The 21,030-nt window shown below is 33.2% G+C and overlaps 1 protein-coding gene across 2 annotated transcripts in view; it reads left to right on the top strand.

The window, feature by feature from the left end:
• Ptp69D (Protein tyrosine phosphatase 69D) overlaps positions 1-21,030 on the top strand; it is a 170,453-nt gene that overhangs the window by 111,164 nt on the left and 38,259 nt on the right. For both annotated transcript variants that reach the window (XM_089097834.1, XM_089097908.1), the window contains exons 16-19: positions 137-335; positions 9,599-9,922; positions 14,524-14,803; positions 19,621-19,756. In XM_089097834.1, coding sequence (XP_088953960.1) covers positions 137-335; positions 9,599-9,922; positions 14,524-14,803; positions 19,621-19,756 — 939 coding nt within the window. The remainder of the gene's footprint in view (positions 1-136; positions 336-9,598; positions 9,923-14,523; positions 14,804-19,620; positions 19,757-21,030) is intronic.

The raw sequence follows: 21,030 nt of genomic DNA, 5'->3' as shown, positions 1-21,030 counted from the left end.
TTAACAACTTTGAAGGGTTTTTGTCTTTGTCTGTTTTTATTAATGTGGGAATCAGCGTAATAATGCGAGTAAATATATCGGTTGTACCTTCAACTACCCCAGTATTTTTACTAGTTTATTTGCATATCTTTTACAGATGCTCCCTGACAGGTTTCCAGACCGAACAACAAAGGCGACTGATGCTTTTGAAAATCTGAGCAAGAATCGCTATCCAGATATTAAGGCTTATGACCAAACTCGAGTGAAGCTATTTCCTGTCCTTGGATCAACAGATTATATTAATGCCAATTTTGTCACCGGCTACAAAGAGAGAAAGAAGTTTATATGTGCCCAAGGTTGGTCCATTTTTCATCTTTTGTTTTATAGTGGCATGTATAGCCCTATCCGTTAAGGGGACGTTATTTTATCAGAGAGAAAGAAGTTTAGATATGCCCAATGTGGGTTCCTCGTCTGCGGTGGTAGGACGTCATAAAGAAAGATTTAAAGAAAATGAAAACTTCCTGGGAGGGTGTAAAGAGGGAGGCTTAAATAGATTGGGATGGAGGAGGAGCGTGCGTAACTCTGTTGGCCTCAGGCGGCTTGGCGCTAAGGTGAGTTTTTAGTAGTAGTAATGTGGGTTCAGTTTTCACCTTTGATTTTATAGGGGTATATATGGCCCTGTCCGTTAAGGGTAAGTTACCTTGTTGGAGAGAAAGAAGCTTAGATGCAAACGAGGTGGGCCTTTTTTCATCTTTTATTTATAGTGATATTTATAGCCCTATCTCTTAAGGGGACGTTAACTTGTCAGAGAGAAGGATAGCTCTTTACTTTCAATTGAGAAACCTTGTCTTTTTATTTCATAACAATGAAAGTGCGAGTATTTCGGCTTCACTTTTGAAGGCCTTTATCAGTGGAATAAAAGGAAACATGAAAAAAAAACAGCTTAAACAAACATGCATAAGACTTATGTATACCATGCATGTTTCGGCTGTTTTTATTTGGACCGCTGGCCATCTATTCCATAAATAATATATGAAAGAAAACACATTCAAACAAAGTCCAATATAGTATTTTATGTAGCAAGGCACAAGGCAGGATATGTAAATATTGACGAAGACCACACTGCCTTTCCATATCAAACAAATACAACTTAAAAACAATAGGGAAATTTTTTCAAGACAGTGCAATTTAAATCGGTGAATATTTCGGCCCTATGTCCAAGGGCCGTCTTCAGCACAACGTTAAAGAAAAAATATATATAAAAACAAACTTACATTAAAATACGAAGTATAAACTAAAAATGCTTTTAAAAAACCGCTTTTAAAAACCTTTAAAACAGCCCTAGTTTCCTTACTTCAACAAAGTTCAACCAGGACTGATAAATAAATTGACAAGAGAAGATGAATTCATTCAAACGAAATAAAATGAAATTATTAACTGCAAGTTTTCAAAGCCAATCTTGCTTTTTTAGCAGCTAGTCTTAAAGGCCTTTTTGTAACGGGTTCAATACTATTGTCAATTGGCTTAATAAAATATTTTTTTAGATCATTTTTAATTAAATTTGAGTATAAAGAATTCAGTGAGTATTCTCCTAAGTCTCTATTTAAGGAAATATTTTTATTCATTTTGAGCCTAATTTCGATTGATTCCCGGACCACCTGTTTTAGCCCAAGATCCCTACTACTGAGAGAAGATTTTTCAAAAAGTATTGTGTGGCCGGCATTATCGAATATATGGATAGCTAAAGTAAAATCAAACGGGGTATTAAAATTATTTATAGCTAATACTTTGTCTCTGCTTTCTTTATATTGGTGTATCAGTTTTTCTAGATTCTGATGAGTTCTGCCAACGTAGTAATTGCCCCAATCGCATGGTATTTGATAAACCCCTCTTTGGCGATTAACTGGGGTTTTATCTTTACCGGAGTTTAAGAAATTCGTGATTTTAAAACTATTGGTGAAAACTAAATACATATTGTTTTTTGTGCAAATATTTTTTATTTTTGTGGTGATTCTTGGGATGTACGGAAGATAGATTATATTAGAGGGTTTTTCCGGAGCCTCACATTGTGAAATATCGTTGATTTTACGAAAATGTCTTTTTAGTCTATGGTTAATCGTATTATTGACAAAAGGAATGGGGTATCCGTTGCCAAACAGAATATCTCTGAATATCTCTATTTGACCGTGCCCTGAACATTTGCTCCGATTCATACATAAAAGCAGAAATAAATTTTATCAGAGATATTCTTTTTGGCAACGGATACCCCATTCCTTTTGTCAATAATACGATTAACCATAGACTAAAAAGACATTTTCGTAAAATCAATGATATTTCACAATGTGAGACTCCGGAAAAACCCTCTAATATAATCTATCTTCCGTACATCCCAAGAATCACCACAAAAATAAAAATATTTGCACAAAAAACAATCTGTATTTAGTTTTCACCAATAATTTTAAAATCACAAATTTCTTAAACTCCGGTAAAGATAAAACCCCAGTTACTTGCCAAAGAGGGTTTATCAAATACCATGCGATTGTGGCAATTACTACGTTGGCAGAACTCATCAGAATCTAGAAAAACGGATACACCAGCATAAAGAAGACATAGACAAAGCGCTAATTGCTAATAATTCTAATAACTCCTTTGATTCTCCTTTAGCTAGCCATATATTTGATAATCCCCGCCACACAATACTTTTTGAAAAATCTTTTCTCATTAGTAGTGATTTGGGGATATAACAGGTAGTCCAGGAATCAATCGAAATGAGGCTCAAAATAAATAAAAATATATCCTTAAACATGGACTTTGGAGAATATTCACTGAATTCTTTATACTCAAATTTAATCAAAAATGATCTAACAAAATATTTTATTAAACCAATTGACAATAGTATTGAACCCTTTACAAAAAGGCTTTTAAGACTAGCGGCTAAAAAAGTAAGATTAGCTTTGAAAACTTGCAGTTATAATAATTTCATTTTATTTCGTTTGACTGTATTCATCCTCTCTCATCATTTTATTTATCAGTCCTGGTTGAACTTCGTTGAAGTAAGGATACTGGGGCTGTTTTAAAGGTTTTTTAAAAGCATTTTTAGTTTTAAACTTCGTATTTTAATGTAAGTTTATTTTTATATATATTTTTTCTTTAATGTTGTGCTGAAGACGGCCCTTGGACATAGGGCCGAAATATTCACCGATTTAAATTACTCTGTCTTGGAAAAAAATTTCCCTATTGTTTTTAAGTTGTGTTTGTTTGATATGGAAAGGCAGTGTGGTCTTCGTCAATATTTGCGTTTAGCTTATGGGGAGCAGTTGACCTATGATATTTTTATTTTATTAGTTTAGGTAAAAAACATGCAAATATTATTAATCAACAAAAATTTTAGAATCCTGCAGAAACGAAAATCTTATTCCAAAGTCTTTAACATATAAACTACTTCAAATACCCGGAAAGAAGGGCAATTTTCTCATGCACTACAATTAAAAACCTTAGTCCATATTATTAAGGACAAAAAGCAAAAAAGACATATCATTTCCTCAAAAAGAAAATCTCTCGAAAATTTTTTGTTTGAAAACCTGTCCACTGTTGATTTTTCTCAAGTTGTTAGATTAGAAGGGAATTTGTTTAGCCATGATTTTCGCTTGTCAAAGGAACAACTTTATACAAAATTGGAAAATTGAGAGAGGAATCTTTAATGAGAAACCGTATTTAATCTCCAAGATTCACTCCTGCACCCGGTATGGTTAACCTCTCTTCTAGAACATTTGAAACCCATGAAATTGAAACACTGGAAAAAGGCCAAAAATTCTCTTTTCTACCAAAAGGGGTTCCTGTGGCAGATATAGTCTCCTCTTTAGAGTCCGCTTTGCATAAATACTACCCATCTGTTTCAAACCCTGATGAAGTTAGGTCTTGTCTCATAAATACCCTTTATAATAGCCAAAAAGAGGCTAAGTCTCCTACCACTTTCACACGAAAAAATTTGCACGACATAAAAATTTTATCTAACCTCCGCAAAGACCCATCTATTACAATAACCAAAGCAGACAAAAGCAACTCACTCGTTGTCATGGATACGGCAGACTATGACAACAAAATCTTTTCACTTTTAAAAGACACAAGTACATATAAACCGATCACTCATGATCCTACTGATCAATTTACTAATAATATTATAAATGAATTAAAACAGATAAAACAGAATGGTAAAATCACACCACAATTATACAACAAATTTTACCCCTCGGTAGTTTCTGTCCAAAATTTTACGGCTTACCAAAACTGCATAAACAAGGTATTCCCCTAAGACCTATCGTAGCATGTACTAAAGCCCCCGATATTTCCAATATTTTCCAATATTGGAAAATGGCTTTGCACAGTTTTCAAACCTTTACTGTATTCACAAAATTCCTACATCAGTAATTCGGCAGATTTGGTTAAAAAACTTAATAACACAAGTATTTCAGAAAACACAATAATTAGTAGTTTTGATATTGTTTCCATGTACACGAATATAGATGTGGCTACTTTTGAGCAATTATTAAAAACCAAAATAGAAGAAATTTATCACTTAATCGAAGACTCAGCGTCAGGGATTGATGGTGAAGTTTTATTTAATCTTGTTAAAATCCGTAATAAGTTTTCAATGTATTTTCAGTGTAGTGATTCCTTTTATCAACAAATAAATGGGTTACTAATGAATGCAAATCTATCCGGCCCACTGGCTAATATTTATGTCAAGAACTTTGAAAATTGGGAATTAAATTCGTATTTTTTAAAACATGTCTATTGGGGTTGTTACATGGATGACGTAATTTCACTTTGGAATTATGGGGAAACTGAACTTCGGGGTTTCCTAGATCATCTTAATACTTATGATAGAAATTTTTTTAGTTTACCCTAGAAATTGAATTTGAAAATAAACTACCATTTTTAGATGTGCTAATTATCCGTAATTCTAATAATTTTGACTTCACTATCTATAGAAAACCAACACAAAAGAATATATATCTTCATTTAAATTCAAATCAGCCCCCACAAGTGAAAAGAGCAGTTGTAACTTCTCTCATTGACCGTGCCCTGAAAATTTGCTCCGCTTCATACATAAAAGCAGAAATAAATTTTATCAAAGATATTCTTTTCGGCAACGGATACCCCATTACTTTTGTCAATAATACGATTAACCGTAGACTAAAAAGACATTTTTGTAAAATTAACGATATTTCACAATGTGAGGCTCTGGAAAAACCTTCTAATATAATCTATCTTCCGTACATCCCAAGAATCACCAGAAAAATAAAAATATTTGCACAAAAAACAATCTGTATTTAGTTTTCACCAATAATTTTAAAATCACAAATTTTTTAAACTCCGGTAAAGATAAAACCCCAGTTACTCGCCAAAGAGGGGTTTATCAAATACCATGCGATTGTGGCAATTACTATGTTGGTAGAACTCATCAGAATCTGGAAAAACGGATACACCAGCATAAAGAAGACATAGACAAAGCGTTAATTGCTAATAGTTCTAATAACTCCTTTGATTCTGCTTTAGCTAGCCATATATTTGATAATCCCAGCCACACAATACTTTTTGAAAAATCTTCTCTCATTAGTCGTGATTTGGGGATAAAACAGGTGGTCCGGGAATCAATCGAAATTAGGCTCAAAATAAATAAAAATATTTCCTTAAATAGGGACTTAGGAGAATATTCACTGAATTCTTTATACTCAAATTTAATTAAAAATGATCTAACAAAATATTTTATTAAACCAATTGACAATAGTATTGAATCCGTTACATAAAGGCCTTTAAGACTAGCTGCTAAAAAAGCAAGATTAGCTTTGAAAACTCGCAGTTAATAATTTCATTTTATTTTGTTTGAATGACTTCCTCTTCTCCTGTCATTTTATTTATCAGTTCTGGTTGAACTTTGTTGAAGTAAGGTAACTAGGGCTGTTTTAAAGGTTTTTAAAAGCGGTTTTTTAAAAGCATTTTTAGTTTATACTTCGTATTTTAATGTAAGGTTGTTTTTATATATATTTTTTCTTTAATGTTGTGCTGAAGACGGCCCTTGGACATAGGGCCGAAATATTCACCGATTTAAATTGCACTGTCTTGAAAAAATTTCCCTATTGTTTTTAAGTGTATTTGTTTGGCAGGATATGTCCTATACACTGTTGTACGGATATGTCTGAATTAGCTTTTGATGTGAGATTCTAGGGAAATGGGACAATCTTTTTATTTAAAATCTTACGCAAGCCGGCTTCTCCCCTCCTGGTTCAGACTGTACCCCCCCCCCCCCTCCGAGATACGACCCTGCTTGCATGTATATGTCAAAAAAGCGGAACCAACGAAATTGAGGGATCGTACTGTATAATTATTAACTAACAAGCTAAATTAACCATAATCAAGAGATAAAAGTCAAGAGAGTTTTAATACTATTGTATTTGAAAAAGCAAGTAAATTCTTTTTTCTAATTGAGTTGTTTTTTCCCAATGTTTATTTTCTTTGACCTTTATTTGTAAGGTTCCAGCTTGTTTGCGACTCATTATGCGACATTTCTTTATATGCTTCATTGTTGGAAACATAAGGTTTTGGCCTGTTTCTTAATTAAATAGGTTTAAGTTTATATTTGCCCTCATCTCTGTTTAAATTAAAACCCCTTACGGGTAATTTCTTTTTTTTTATTTCCATGGTTTCCTTACACCGCAATCACCCTAACATTTGCTTGTTGTTATGGGGTTGAATACTATATGTTACTATATATGTAAGTATATGTGTATATATGTAACTATATATGTAACAATATGTTATGGTGTTGAATATCAAATAGATGTTTCAGATGTGCTGATTGGAAAGTTTTGGATCTTATATTACACACTAGGGGAAGCTATTTTTAACTTTTAATGGAATAGAATCTCTTGAATGCTATGTCCTACGAGAGTAAACTATATATGTGTCTACCATTTTTTTTTTTTCTTGTTTATCACAAAAATCAAAAAGTATTAAAGAAAAAAAATTAATACGAAAATTCATTTTAAATCCCAACTAACTCTAGGATCTTTAATAAATACTGGAAATGATTTATTACCGTAAAACATACACAACAGTGTGTATAGAATATCTTCTTCGTGGAAAATTTTATGCTGTATACAAAATTTTAGGAAATAGACGCCAGCAGTACAAGCAGGGCTGTGAAGTCGGAGTCGTGGACTCGGAGTTTTAGTAAATTTTTGCTGAACGCAGTCGGAATCGGAGTTTGAGTCGGTATATTGTAAATGCCTGGAGTTGGAGGTGGAGGAGGTTATAACTTATAAAATGTAGTTAAAGTAAGCTTTAAAACAATCTGTGGAGTCGGAGTCGTGGATTTGGAGATTTAAAAAATTTTTGCTCAAGGGAGTTAGAGTTGGAATCGGCATTTTGAAAATGTATGGAGTTGGAGTCACAGTCGGTTATAGCTTATAACCGACTCCCCAGCCCTGAGTACAAGACAGCAATAGATGCTTTTTAAATTGTAACGTACGCTCCTTGACCCCGAATGGGGTGGGGGGATGCCGTAAGGAAAAATCTAAGGAAAGGCTGCTACAAATATTAAAGGGAAATTATAGAAATAAAACAAAATCTATAAGACGATTAGTGTAAATAAAGGTGTGTTTAAAAATAGATTAAATGCTATTTACAATTTAAAAAAAGTACCAATACCTTATATGCCCCTAATAGTGAAGAAAGAAAAGAAATTTTGTATAATCAGCCCCAAACAAGCGTGAACCTAAAAAAATAAAAGTCAAAATTTAGTAGACTTGAGACAGGCATCGTGCTTCGGTTTGATTTGCAAAAGAAAAGATTCAACCAGTTTTTCATGTATAATATTAGTCTTTTGACCTCTATCTGATTTTAGTTAATTTATCCTAGGACATGTATAAAGTTTTTAAATAGTATATTGTTTAATTTTTCTAGAGTCTCAAATCAGAGGCTGACTCATATATATATATATATATATATATATATATATAATATATATATATATATATATATATATATATATATATATATATATATATATATATATATATATATATATATATATATATATATATATATATATATATATATATATATATATATATATACTGAAAGTAAGGAGCAACATTAAAGTAGAGACAAACAGAAACTATCCCGTATATGAAGGGGTTGCCCCCCCCCCTCCTTAATACCTCGCTATTCATGCTAAAGCTTTTGGCACTTTTAAAGAAGATTCGTACTCAAATGAAACGGCCCTTGTGTTTCAGGGGTCGCTCTTAAAAAATTGGGACAAACAGTTAAACCTTTAGCGTAAAGAGCAAGGTATTGAGGAGGGGGGCAACCCCTTCATATATTGAATAAATTTTGTTCGCTTTGAGTTTTCATGTCGCTCCTTACTTTTTGTTAAAATTTCTTTTTTTTTTTTTTTTTTTTTTTTTTTTATCGTTTTTAAAATAACGTCGGTAAATATAGCTCATCCTCCATGAAAAATTTCCTTCCTCCACGAGAATTTCCTCCTTATAAAGTTCCTCCCACATAAAATACAGCCTCCCCCGTAAAATTATATTCCGTTCAATTCCAATCTCGCTGAAATTCTTCTTTGCATAATTTTATTTGAAAAAGACTAAGTTCTGGGTGTATGGGGCGGTCATATTATGTCCAAAGGCATAATCTTTGGAACTTTTCAATTATGTTGAACAAAATGGCTATCTCTAAATTTTTATGGGACAATTTTTTTTTGGGGGGGGAGAGCCGTGGGAGGAGGGGGCAGTTGCCCACCAATCTTTTTGGTCACTTAAAAAGAGCACAAGAAGTTCTAATTTCCATTCAAATTAGCTGCTCCCGATGTACAAGGACCATTGGTTCGATACCATCACCCCTGGGGGAAAAAAACAACTACTAAAAACGCATCCGTGATCTTACTTCAGACAAAAAAAAATCCACAGTTTTGCAAATAGGATCTTGAAACCTCTAGAGTAGGGTTCTCTGCGCTAAATCTGATGGTATGAATTTCATTAAGATTCTTTGACTTTTATGTGTTGCTTCTCCTCTTTCGAAAATAAGGTAGTTTCTCAGGCTTATAGCCTTTTATGGGTAACACTAAGATTAATGAGTCTTGTATATTTCGAATCAGCATAATAAGCCGATTCTTTTAATATATCTATGCCACGGATCACGAACTGTATGCGTCCGATAGTAGATACTTGCGTAGATGCGTAGATGTATGCGATAGTAGATAGTAGATGCGTGCGATAGTAGATATAGCAGATACTTGCCTTGTGTATTGTTAGGTTAAATACTACATCGTACTTTGCCTTAATGGTGAGTTTTCTTTCATTTTTGTATAGTGTTCGTTTTTTTTTCTTCTTCTTCTTCAGTTTTTATAAGGTTTTCGGATATGAAGCCGAAGTATTCTGACTTCTTATTAATTTATGCCCTAATTAGTATCGCTGTTTTATTAAAAACCTTCCCCGTTTTCCACAATTTTCATTTCGTTTTAATTGTAAATTGAAAGGCAGATTATTCTAAGACATTATTTATGAATAATTGGCTCAGCTACAGAATAAGTTAATCGTTTGCTCATTTACAGGACCCATGGAGTCAACAGTGCAAGACTTTTGGCGGATGATTTGGGAGCAACGTGTAGAAATAATTGTTATGCTCACCAACTTGGAAGAATACAATAAAACGAAATGTTTCCGCTATTGGCCGGAGCCGGAAACTATCAGCGCCGCAAATTCCAACACCATCTACTCTGTACCTGATCCTGAAACCTCTGACACAACCCCCAGCAATGGCACTCTCAACTCTGATCATGTTGTAATCGATTTTGACCAGCAACTTGTCACTAAAGGAAGGGAAAAGATTTTTGGGGATGTTAAAGTTCTTCATGTTAAGCAGACACGTTATGCTGGTAAGTCTTAACTCCTTTTTTTACCGCATATTACCATATACATTTCAACGTATTTTGTGTCGGTATCATAGTGAAGTTGAAGGGTATTGTACATAGATTTATGACGTGAATAGAAACTGGGTTCTATCGAAAAAAATGCGGTGTTTGAGCAGGTAAGCGGCACAGTGATCAGTTGATCTGAAAAAAAGGCCCATAACATGGACTTGCAAGAGGTATAGCAGCATTGAGGGAAGTCAGAAAAGGATATCGATAATGATTCTTTGAGTCGTTGATGACGCCTAGGGTGTCGACAGGCTGTTTTGAACGTTTTATTTGCCAGGTTTTATTCACGGGGAAAGGAAGTAAACCTGTCACCAGGTCTGGATCCAGGGTTTTTGTTCGAGGAGGATGCAAAAAAAAACACTTTAAAACGCGTCGAAATTTTGTTTGTACGCATTCTTGTTACGTTTTACGATTCGGACAGACATTGGCCATGCCTGAAAGTCCTGTGGACATGGTCAGTTATAAATCTCTGAATCATTCTTTTTTTTTTGGGGGGGGGGGTACTTTTTGCCTCTATCCAATGTTTTCTATAGTAAACGTTGTACACAGTTGCTAATGAACCTAAGCAAAAACAGGAGAAGGGTAAAAAAAAGGTTATGAATGCGTAACAGTCCCACTCTACTTTTTTTTTATAGCCTAGAATAGAACCTAATAAAAAATTTGAATCAGACAATATTTTTAATGCAATATTTTACATTTGTCTATTTAGTAAACTGGACAAGTTTACATAGATTTGCATAACTGCGATAAACTTTTGGCTTACTCCAGTATTTTTCGATAAGAAATAATTAGTTTTACCCTATAGAAGTATCCAGAGATCCAATACTTCGGTTTTTTATTTCCCATGTGCTAGTGAAAAACAACCTCGATTTTCCTTTCAATTAATCCGCTAACTAGGAGCACATAAGCCATTTTCAAAGAGGTAATTTTAGTGATTCTTAAAATTTCAGAAGTTACTATATATATATATATATATATATATATATATATATATATATATATATATATATATATATATATATATATATATATATATATATATATATATATATATATATATATATATATATATATATATATATATTATTTTTTTTTCTTCGTAAAACCAAAAATAACAAAAGAAAATTGTCTCCGAAAGAGCTCGTAATAAAGGATCTAATGCAAATTGGAACTTACGAGGGTAGCGTAAGAGGAAAGCTTGGCATAAATTGTGTCAGAGAAGAAGCTTATGCAGCTTTGTTAGCCTTGGACGATTCGGTAATGCAATGAATTGTTAGTGGTGTTAGTAGTAGTATGCACATATAGGCTACAAAAATTGCTAGTATTCTCGAAACTACTATTGTATTTCTTTCGGCCACAACTTTCTAATTCAATCTTGGGATTGAATGAATCTAAAAATCTTAATCAATTCTTAAAATCAATCTAATTCAATTAATCTATCCAACTTCAACTTCACTCAATCAAACTAGTTGTACCCTTGGATGGATTATAGGCTATCGCTCAAGACTTTTCATGGCTTTCACTAAGTTGATTTTAATTCAAAAATCAACAGTCTTGCCTGCCACCCAATCCTGTGGCAGTTAAAATCAACTCGAGCCCTGTATTGCCAAGCAGAGCATGGATCCATTGTGCTACCATAGCTTGATTGAGAAAAGAAAAGAAAAAATTTAGTTAAGTGAAAAAAAGGGGGGAGAAACCTTAAAAAACCCTTGCTGATGGCGTGGAAGAAAAAGCCATCGGAGCTATTATTATTCTATTGGAGTTATGTCTTGGTTAGCACCCTATAAAAATGATCAGCCACTTAGTTTGTGATTTCACTGAAGACTTCTGATATTCTAAGTTAGCAACACTATAAAAGAGAAAATATTTTCAATATATTTTGTTTTCACTAAAGTGCAAATGATGTTCAGAAATTTTAGAAGGCATATTAAGTAAAAGTGCTCATATGATAAAGTGAGCACTTGAAGTGCTCACTTTTTGTAAGAAGGCACTCATATGGATAAATTAATAATTATAACTAGCAACCAAACGAGTAAGACCAAGTGTAAGAAATGGAATATCTTAGTCTCTTTTAAGCATAATTTTTAAATAATAAATTGTAGAATCATAATTTCCATAACACCCTATAGAACAATAAAGGTACATAGGTACATAAATCTATACAAAGTGCATAAACAGTACATAATGCATAAAAGGTCACTTGACTTTTGTGTTTTATGACTTCATAAGTTATAAAACACTCATTGAATATCCGGTGATTATTTCAGAGTAAAGCAGGGTAAGGTAAATTGTTCATGGTGAAAATTGAAAAAGAAGAAGTTGATCAGCCACTCAGTTTGTGATTTCGCTCTAATGTATATCTATATCCATATAACAGTCTGTAAAATTAGTCAGCCTGTAAATGAATTCAGCTGGCTCCCTCCCCTCCAGTTTGGCGAGTTTCCCTTTAATCTGGTGCATTTATGCAATTCAGTTTCACTTACATAATTACTACCGGAATAGATGACAGATGATATTTATAAAAATCACTGCGTTACGCGAGTAGGACAGCAAGTATAGCCAATTGAATTGAAAAAAAAAATGACTAAATCAAAAAATCACATTGTACCACAAAAAAACACTTGTGCTACAATGGAGGTAGCAGCACATAGAGTAGTTGCAAAAGAGAGCATTTGTATAAGTGAATACGTTATTATATTATGGTATTATATTGTACTATCTAAAATCAAAGAATGTGTCTCTGAATATTATGAAGTTATTATCATTTTTTGAGTGTTCATGTAAATAGAAAAGAAATGAGAACTATTATGTTTGAAAAAAGAGAGAGAATTAGAGTTTTAAATTCGAAAAGAAAAAAGAAAGAAAAGAAAACAGAGCTTAGGCCTCATAATCGAGGGAGGGGATGTCAAGGTATACCATTAGATTTTAAAAATATAGAATAGAAGGGATTTAATGTCAGATGTCAGAAAAAAACTGGGGGGGGGGGGGCTCCTGTCTGGCCTATAACAGCCACTGTATCCAAAATAACTAAAAAAAGGAGTCTTAGGGAAGAAACTTCTGGAAATTTTTTTTTGTCGACATGGAAGAAGAACAAAATGAAGCTCGCGAAAACCCCTGTTGCTGGCGCTCTATTACAAATGAATGCGTTTATGGTCTTTTATTATCTTGTCTCAGAATATTTGGAAGTTATTTATCCATTATTTGAAAATGTTCGGGAAGGCTTTCACTCAGTAGCCTTATATTTAAAAGTGTATTGACTTCACAGGTTTGCTAACGTGTCGTGATTTGGAGAAAAGTCGTATTGGCTTGTTGCCTCTTGAGTAAAGATTACCAAAAATAGTTTGTTTACTCTGACAAACTGAAGCCTCAGTTTTTTTACGAAATGACAAACTAGAAAACATCGAGTCCATGAAAATTGTCAAGTTCTTTCTTGAGTGAATCCACTTCTGGGCTATTTTCTATTGATGAGATTAGACTATTCCACTTGTTGACGATCCTTATGAAAAAAGTCCCACCTACCGGTGTCCTTGAAGAAGCGTCTACCTTGCAGTTTAAACTGATGGACACGTAGACTTGATGAACTGAATTGTAGAATATCAGTGGGTGCTTTGCTATCAGAGAAGGTTCCTTTGCAAATCTTGTAAGTTTGTCTTATCGCCACGATAAAACGGTGACCCCTAGTTGGTAGTTGGAAAAAATTGTTAAATTTGTGATATGCCTTATGTTTTTGGGCAATCTTGATTTTTCCTATAGGATATGAATTTTGGAAAAAAAAATTCTGGCCGATATTGCGATAGTGACCAATATTGCTAATGTTTGCCACTCAATTACATAGGTTTTCGTGAACCATCTCAGTAAATTGAAAAGAATTACGAAAATTTCGTAAAGGGTATTCCAGAGTGTATAATTAAATTAAATGCACTTATTTAGTCTAAGGGGCAGCTTGAGGAATTGGAAGAAACGTTCTGAAGGTAATTTTCAAATTTTAGCTGCATCAGTAGAAAATGCTGCAGAATTCCGAAGTATTATCAATTGATAAACGCGTGATCTTTGATTTGGCCTATAATAGAAAAACACCCAAATGATAGTACCGTGCGATTATTAGAATAGAGAGTATGTTTTTAATTATTATATTATTATTTTAGCTATTACATTTTAAAAGAGAGAGAGAATTAGAATTACAAAATTTGAAAAGAAAACAGAGCTCTGAGAGTGTTCAGATAGGAGCGAATTTAGGCCTCATAATCGAGGAGGGGGAGGTATATCATTGTAGTGCAAAAACATAAAATTTTGTTCAGGGTATTCAAGAGTGTATAGTTAAATTGAATTCACTTATTTAGTCGGAGGCTTAGGGAATTGGAAGAAACGTTCTGAAGATAATTTTTTTTCTTTAATTTTATCTGCACCAATAGAAAATAGTGCAGAATTCTGAAGTATTATAGATGATCTTTGGTCTACCACTCAAGTGGTACTACCCTGCAATTATTAGAACAGACAGTAAGCTTTTAATTATTATAGACACATTTTAAATCTTTGTAAATGTTCATATTGTTTTGCAGATTATATTATAAGAGAACTACAAGTGTCACGACCTAAATCTCCATCCCCTCGAAGTCCGTCTAGGGATAAATCATGTCCTATTTATGAGAATACTCTTATCCAAGAAATTGATTCAGAGGAAACGGAACTTGAACGGGAAGTGAGGCCGGTGTTTCAGTATCACTTTATCGTTTGGAGAGATTTTCAAGCCCCTGAGTATCCATTTAGTATCTTAAGGTTCATCAAGAGACTGAATGAAGATTATAGTCCGGAAAAGGGTCCTATTTTAGTTCATTGCAGGTGAGTGTTTTGACTGGTGGCTATAAAGAATTATGAATTTTCGAAAAGTAATTTAGACGTTAAAAGCACGCGTGTGAACTTTTCGTTTTTACAATATTTTCAGGCTTAACTTTTGCTATTGAAAAATCGCAGGTCATGAGAGTAAAACCCTGTTGATGCTTTATTTCAACCGGTTATTTACCCTCATTTCAGGTATGTAGCGAGTAAACAAAAGCTTATATTCAATGTGCAGTTAAAATAGCGTATCAAGAGGTTGAATTAAGAATAAAATACAAAAAGGGCTCTAATTCTAGGTTCTTGCTGGTGGGTCTTCAGACGAGTGACGAGCGTCTAGAAAAGCAATTGAAAACTGGCTAAATAAACTATGGCATCCTAAACAAAGTATGGGTAACTTATAACAGTGGGAACGACAAAAAAAAACTATCATTGCCATCTAGTGTCTTATGGCGCTTGGCATTTTTCAAGCTCCTTATTCGTTGTTCTGTCAGGAACTGAGATCAGACATTTATTACTATCCTAGTTTTTCCAGTTACACAAAATTAATTATTCTTGTTATTATTACACTGACGAAAATGCCGAGTGTTGCCACTATGACACTCGTAGACAGATGAGTTTTTGTCGACATTAGTGCTAGTTTCAACTCTTCTAAGTTGTTCCTATTCTCTGGTCCAAAAGGTAAAAGTACATCTGTGGACTTACTGTTTTTTTTTAGATATTAAGCTTTCCTTTAACATGTTAAGTCTTGAAGGTAAAGACTTGTTTAACCTTTATCGCATCCTGGAAAGTACCACCATTCAGTTGCGGAGCAAATTTTTACAATTTAAAAGGAAAAAAAGTTACTTTCAATGTGCAGCCATAAATATACTTAAATCATGACAATAAAAGCAAATAAATTGAAAAAAATAGTTATTGTGAATTCTGATATGTTTGTTTTCTCATGCTCCCATACATTAATAGTTGTATACTTCATCTTGAAAAGAAAGTATCTTCAGAATAGTAGGTTCATAGACAATCGCAGTTTCCAGGTATGAATGGACCGATGATGAGGGGGTAAAATATTTATAAGATGAAATACTTTATATAATATTTAATAATTTATTATTAAAAAAATAATTTATATTATTATATGAGGGGGGAAATGGGGCAAAAATATTTTGATCTTGATTTCCTTGGTACTTGAAAACTTCCTACGTCATAATGATAACATAGAAATAGCTTAACTGATTGGATTTAGCTGCTAATGAGTTTCATAAAAACGGAAAGTCACCAAATGGTGTCCGGCAAATATTTTGCGTCGAAAACGCTTGTTATGCTAAAGAAAATTATTATTAATTTTATCGTATCAACTTCATACCAAAGCTTATTAGTTTTATACCCCCTTATCTTGAGATAAGGAATCAAAGAATATAGGTATTTTAATAGAGTGGAGACTGTTATTGTCACTGTGTTATTGTCCTCCAAAAAAATACCATCAACGCCATCTATTATTTGGTGGCACTTGACCTTTTTTCAAGGCTTGTAATCGTTTTTCTGTTAGGAACTCAGATCAGCCGCTTATAACTACACTAGTTTTACTACACTAATACAAACTTGAACTGAAGCTATGTTATTTTCAAAATACCATCACCGTTTACCGCTTCATAAAAATTAGTTAGACTACAATAGCAAAAAGGCGTAGCATAGTGTGCAACAAGAAGCAGATACAGGTATATCAAAATAAGTGGCAGGAAATAATTCACAGAATACATCCGATCATTTTTTTTTTTCGGGCTAAGCAAGGTATATTGCATATATAATATAATATATATATTTGCACGTTAGGGGGGGGGGGGGTAAAATATAGGGGATCTGCATGCAAAATGTGTTAGATACAATTATTCTGCATATTATGAAGTAAGATTTGGTTTCTAACTTCACATTGTCCAAATACTCTAACCCCACCCCCCTAATGTACAAATTTACAGCCCAAATTATATATTTCCCATCTATTGATTCAGTTGTATTTGTATTATCTCACGCTGAGCTGAAAGAAACTGACAAAGAAACCGGTTCTACAGTGCGTCAATGGATGAAGAACTTAACATAGGCGCTATAACATATAAGCACCGAAGTATGATAGAAAATGTCAACGCTTGTTTTATTACTCATTGAATAGCTGTAAGCCCATTTATTGAAGAGGGGAGGGGGGACTTTATACATTGGCTGCCAAAATGTTTCCTGGGTTCATGGTCCTTGCAATCATAGATAAACAGCTGATTTGAAACTTTCTTCGTCATAATAGTAGCGGAGAAAAGGTTGAATTGTGTGCCTACTGTGGCAAATTAGATTGCTTAGCCTGAACAAAAAGTACGGCACGTATTCTGTGATTTATTTCCTACCGCTTATTTTGATATACCTGCATCTGCTTCTTGTTGCCCACTATGCTACGCCTCTATGCTATTGTAGTCTAACTAATTTTTATGAATCGGTAAACGGTGATGGTATTTTGAAAATAGCATAGCTTCAGTTAAAGTTTGTATTGTTCAAGGTAACTAATAATGAAAAAAAAACCTGAGAATTAAGATACGGCTTCTGTTCTAACTTTACCAGAATAGAAGGAAGATTGATTGGTTTTGGGTAGTTTCTAGAGGGGGCAGTATGTATTCTTCATTCTGAAGCTCCTTTTTCTTTTTTCCTTCTTACCATCTTACCATCTATATATTCTTACCATCTTACCATCTATATATTCTTACCATCTTACCATCTATATATAAGTCACACAGTAAAACTTCGATGTCAAAAAGTTTCAATAAATCGACATAAGATTCGAGTTTTCAAAGTTCAACTGTAAGTATATTCACAAATAAGTGAAATTTGTATGTCAGTAAAAGTATTAGAAATCAAATAATGTTATTATTAAAGAATATGAATAAACTGGCACTGTGTCGAAACTAGGGCTAGTGTCGAAGAAAAAGTTACTAACACCATTTAGTACTAGGCCTTGGTGTTCTTTTAGTCCAGTAATAAAGCAACGCCAGTGCAATCAGTGTAATTGGCAAAATTAACATAGCACTAAGGGTTTGATCTCAATTTATGAAAAAAAAAATTGTTTAGAAATGAAAAGATTTAAAAGAAATGATAAGAAGCTTCAAATGCTAGATGGTGCTGGCAACTTTTGTCTTTGACTGTTTTCAGTCTTATTAGTTACCCGTACTCTTTGGCTACTATATGAAATTTCATGTAAATTGTCGAATCAAAGAGTTATATGCGAACTGGCCAGCCATGACAGAAGAACGGACAGAAATCTGGCTACTATTTCAAATATAATGTAAACTGTTGAATCAAAGATCTATAGCTGAACTTGCCAGCCATGATTGAACAACGGACAGAAATCTGGCTACTATTTCAAATTTCCTGTAAATTGATCATATAAATTTCATGTAATTGTTGAATCAAAGATCTATAGCCGGATATGGCCAGCCATGACAAAACAACGGAGGTCTAGCTATTATCTTAAATGTCGTGTAAATTGTCGGATCAAAGATTAATAGTCGAACTGGTCAGCCATGATAAAATAACGGAGAGAAATCTGGCTACTGTTCGTAAATGTCATGTAAATTGTCGAATCAAAGATCTATAGCCGACCTGGCCAGCCATGACAGAACAAAGGTGAGTATTCTGGCTTCTATTTTAAATGTCATGTAAATTATCGAATTGAATTTCTATAGCCGAACTGGTCAGCCATTATAGAACACGGAGAGATATCTGGCTACTATTTCAAATATCATGTAAATTGTCGAATCAAAAACCTATAGCTGAACTGGCCAGCCACAGAACAACAAAGAACAATCTGGCTACTATTTTAAATGTCACGTAAGTTATCGAATTGAATTTCTTTAGCCGAACTGGTCAGCCATTATAGAACACGGAGAGATATCTGGCTACTATTTCAAACACCATGTAAATTGTCGACTCAAAAATCTATAGCCGAACTGGTCAGCCACAGAACAACAAAGAACAATCTGGCTACTATTTCAAATACCATGCAAGTTGTCGAATCAAAAAATCTATAGCTGAACTGGCCAGCCACAGAACAACAAAGAACAATCTGGCTACTATTTTAAATCTCATGTAAATAGTCGAATCAAAAATTTGTAGCCTAACTGGCCAGCCATGAAAATTATTGAGGAGAAATCTGTTTACTATTTCAAATGTCGTATAAATCGTCGAATAAAATACCTATAGCCGAACTGACTACCCATGACGAAACACTGAAGAGAAATCTGGCTACTATTTCAAGGGGCCTTGATATGTTTTTCATTAAAAGAAACAAGAGTAAAAAACGAAATTATGAAACTACATTGGAAAGAAGGAAACTATAAAGACTGTAAAACGAGACTAGAAATGACTGAACTATGAAGAATGAATACCCTGCTTCTATTCTCTCAGAATAATCAAAAGATTTCTTAAATATACTTTATTTTATTTGGCAACAGTATCATCACTGAAGATAAGAGGACGTCCCCCCCCCCTTTCCTCTAAGATTTTGATTTGTGTAATTGTGATTGAACGATGTGTATTGTAGAGAATAGCTGATGCTCCTCTTTGAATATATTATTGTTATCAAAACTTATGTCTTATGTGCTTTAAAAAAAGAGAGTTAACTTGGCTCTCTATTCGATTAGTTTCATTCATTCTGGGTTTTCATTTGCAATAAAACCAGGATTAGTTTTCATTTTTGACATGTGTTCTTGTTTTTTGTTTTTTTTTTTTGTTGTTTTTTTTTTTCGTTATTACTTTATTCATTTATGTATATTACTAGTAAATTTATTTTGTAGTGCGGGTGTGGGGCGAACAGGCTCGTTAGTAGCGATTGACTCACTTCAACGACAAATCGAGGAAGAAGGTTGCATATCGATTTTTAATACAATTGCTGATCTGAGACATCAAAGAAATTTTTTGGTTCAATCACTGGTAAGAACAAAGCACTTTCTTTTTAATTTTTTAATTACTAGGCTTTGATTTATCTTTGTTTTTTTTAAATTATTCTATGTATTTTCACTCGTCTGTTCACTTCCTTGGCTTTTAAATTTTTATCAGTTAAACTAGAGTTCAAAGACATATGAAACTAAGAGAGGAAATGAAATAGTAAATGAAAAATAAAGTTAAAAAAGGTGAGAAAATCCTCGTTTTCTCACCTCTTTTAATTTAATTTTTCATTTATTATTTCCTTTTCTCTCTTAGTTTCATATGTCATGTATATCCAGTGTGGTCTTAGAATGTATTTAGAGTTCAAAGAAATGGTTAAGATACCATGCAGATATCAAACTCCCCCGGTTGCATAAAATAATAATAGTATAATTAATATCAGAAATGAAACAACCAGTTCCGTAGACTAAATGTACAATTAACGTGACACAAGGGTTGGAAATGCACAAAGATTTTATTGTTAAAAGAATTGCCATTTGAACTTCTGTCTCATTTATAAATGTTTTTGGAAGTTGTTTGAGTGTAAGAACAACTGAACAATATTTGTCCCTATCTTCTTAATCAGATTTACTGAAATGAAATTAATTAAGGATAATGAGAAACAAATTAGCGAATGAATTAATAGCATGAGTAAAATAAAATATTCGGATATTATTCCTTTACTTAGGAGATCGAATTTGAAAAATAGAAATTTAGAATTCGAGAAAAGAACTGTTTATTTGTACCCACACTCTAGCCCAAGCTCTATAGATTACAAGCTCCCAAGATCCACTGCCTTTTTAAAATCTCTTTTTTTTTTCTCAACCCCTGGGGAGTTCTAGTAAAACGTTCATAGGGCAAGTAGAAAAGAAACAATTCTAAAACAAGTTGTAAACTGTTTACAGCGTAAATATGTGACACGTTATCGAATTTAGTAAATATTTTTCTGCAGTACTAAATCAAAAGATTTATCCTTTTTTCTGTTTTAGGGATATCATTAAGTAAGGTAATTTCTGACTTAAATTTTTCTGAGTGGATAACCCACTCATCACTTAGATATGAATTAAAATTTGAAACTAAAAATTACTTATTCTATTGTTGAAAATAAAGGGAGGGGGTCTAAGTGTGAACACCTATGAAGTGTTTCTTTTTTATTTATAATGTATTATTTTTAGTATATTTTTTTACCAAAATAATGACTTTCCAGTATATTTGAAACTAATTAGTATTCTTGCCTGAGCCGAATAATAAATGTTAACTACTTAAATAAATTAGTGGAA

The sequence above is a fragment of the Artemia sp. Qi Xiang Cuo genome, chromosome 1 (genome assembly GCF_049724085.1).
Source record: "Artemia sp. Qi Xiang Cuo chromosome 1, ASM4972408v1, whole genome shotgun sequence".
Taxonomy (NCBI): domain Eukaryota; kingdom Metazoa; phylum Arthropoda; class Branchiopoda; order Anostraca; family Artemiidae; genus Artemia; species Artemia sp. Qi Xiang Cuo.
This window is presented reverse-complemented; position numbering and strand designations above follow the sequence as displayed.